Source organism: Neophocaena asiaeorientalis, unplaced genomic scaffold (assembly GCF_003031525.2).
Source record: "Neophocaena asiaeorientalis asiaeorientalis breed wild unplaced genomic scaffold, Neophocaena_asiaeorientalis_V1.1 scaffold91, whole genome shotgun sequence".
NCBI classification, from domain to species: domain Eukaryota; kingdom Metazoa; phylum Chordata; class Mammalia; order Artiodactyla; family Phocoenidae; genus Neophocaena; species Neophocaena asiaeorientalis.
In genome coordinates, this window is record NW_020173198.1 from 7,261,624 (window position 1) to 7,263,586 (window position 1,963).

Genomic DNA, 1,963 nt, shown 5'->3' on the forward strand with positions numbered 1-1,963 from the left:
GGCAAAGTGTGACCTATAACCCCTCTTGCACTAGGTGGGAGGGAGCAGAGGGAGGAGTGACGCCTGCTGGTGTCCGTGCCAGAAGGAGCCCTAGGGACACTCGGTGGCTTGTGCTCTTCTGTCCTGTTTAGATGATACTCTTGTCACTTTTTTTTTCATTTTGCAAATTTTTTTTCCTATGAAAAAGTGAGAGATTGAGAAGCTTGGTAGACGAGTCTGTTTCTAAATGCATCTGTCAAATATGGCCCCCCACAGTTCCAGGCCCTTTGTCAGATGGCTGGAACAGCCAGGGGTTGTCTGTGGGACCGCTGCTAGGGAAGATGCCTCAGCTCTGCGCCAGGTCGACCACCAGGTAGGGCTGGGTGTCCCTCAGGGCCTGGAGGAGCAGATCCTTGCAGGTCAGGTTCCAGGCTGGAGCAAAGCTGAAGAGCTTCCTCATCTTGTTAGGATTGGTGCGCTCCGCCCGCACTGCCTGGTACTGGTCCTCTGTCAGGACCTTCCCGTACAGGGCGTCCAGCACCCCATCCACGTCTGTGACCCGCGCAATGAGGGCCGCCCGATGCTGCTCCACAAAGTGCAGTGCTGGGGTGGGAGGGAGGGGAGGGGATGAGCTGGGACCAGGGTGGGTGCTGGAGCCTGTCCCTCTTGAACACTAGGCTTTCTTCAGAAATTGCCCTGAATGCAACCCTAAGCGGTGGGGCTCAAGGTGGGCATGCCACCGGGACTCTACATATAGTGGGATGAGTTTAACTTTGTCTCCCTTTCTCCTCCCAACCAGGCTCGGGCCCTGGAGGTGTGTGAGTAGGTGGGTGGGGAGGGTTGGCCTAGCTTTGCGCTCTCTGGGTGCTCTTGGCCTTGGGACAACAGATTTAGGCTGTGCAGGGGTGCAGTGGGGCGGGGCTGGTGAGGTGCCCAGGTAGGTGAGGTTGGGTGTTGAAGGCTTTACTTGGCTGCTGTCTGGCGAGGGGCCTTCATCTCAGTTGGCACGGTTCCAGGGCCTGTAAGAAAATGTTAAGTGGTGTCTCCAAGTCTTTCTGGGGTCAGGGATCTCCTGGTCTGGAAGCCAAGGTCAGTACCAAGCCTTCCCAGCAGGAGATGCTTTTATTAAAGGGTAGGAGGAACAGGAAGCGAAAGCGCGGGGAGAGGCAAATGTTCGGGTTGGGAGGAGGGTACAGATGAGGGCATACTCGTCTGGACCTCTGCGCGGAGGGTGGAGGAGGTGAGCTCCCCCTTGCCCAAGGTCTCCTGCAGCTGCTCCGCCACCTCCTGCATGCCCATGTTGCGAAGCACGAGCGCCGTGAGGTTGGCCTCCAGATAGTAGCTGACGAGCTTGTCGGTGAGGTCCACAGCATCCATGGGCAGCAGCATCCCCCGTGGGATGTGTCCGCAGCCTTCACGCAGCGGCACTGAAAGCAGCTTCATCTTGAACTTCTTGAGCTCCTCTGCAGTCAGGTTCTCCAGCGCATCCAGGCTGGCATCACGCATGCACCCCATGGCTCCCGGGGTCCCCCACTGTAGCTCACTCAGGCTGTCTGCCAAGCAGGAAGTCTGCTCTGCGGCGGGACCTGGAACTCTCCGCCTTCTCTCAACTCCGGCCTCTGCCCCAGAACATTGCCCTCGGGTGTAAGGTTCCCGACTATCCCGTTCCTTCCCATCCTCTCCTGGCTATCAGGGGGTGCCCAGATCGCATCCTTTGGCTGGTCTATGAGGTGGGACCCAGGAGACCAGGTGGAAAGGGCTCATGGGTGGTGCCTGCCTCTCCAGGCTTGGACTAGCTAGCACACATCAGGAACCTGGTTTATTGGAGTGCTAAGGCTTAGAACTGTGGAATTTTAGAACCCTGAAATCTCCATGTTTCCCTAAACCTTAGCATCCTCTCTGACATGTCATAGAATCAGAGTCATAGAATCCTAATAGCCAGACCATGTAGCTTCCCAAATTCTGGGGAATACTGGGGAGAAAT

At 56.9% G+C, this 1,963-nt stretch overlaps 1 protein-coding gene across 2 annotated transcripts; it reads right to left on the bottom strand.

The window, feature by feature from the left end:
• Positions 1-320: 320 nt before the first annotated feature.
• On the bottom strand, positions 321-1,494 carry LOC112399406 (apoptosis-associated speck-like protein containing a CARD). Of its 2 annotated transcripts, none has more exons than XM_024744590.1 (2): positions 1,236-1,494; positions 321-642 (listed from the first exon to the last, which is right to left on the bottom strand). In XM_024744590.1, exons 1-2 carry the CDS (start codon positions 1,492-1,494, stop codon positions 326-328), a joined length of 576 nt encoding a protein of 191 aa, XP_024600358.1. In that variant the 3' UTR covers positions 321-325. The 2 variants fall into 2 exon arrangements, with proteins under 2 accessions (XP_024600358.1, XP_024600359.1); XM_024744591.1 differs by having other exon boundaries at positions 321-581; positions 1,229-1,494.
• Between the last annotated feature and the right edge of the window lie 469 nt (positions 1,495-1,963).

Excerpts from the sequence above, each read along its gene's own strand:
- LOC112399406 (XM_024744590.1), bottom strand. The coding sequence starts at position 1,494 with ATGGGGTGCATGCGTGATGCCAGCCTGGATGCGCTGGAGAACCTGACT. Across the intron at positions 643-1,235 it reads GCAGCTGCAGGAGACCTTGG|GGACAGGCTCCAGCACCCAC; the intron begins GCAAGGGGGAGC and ends AGTGTTCAAGAG.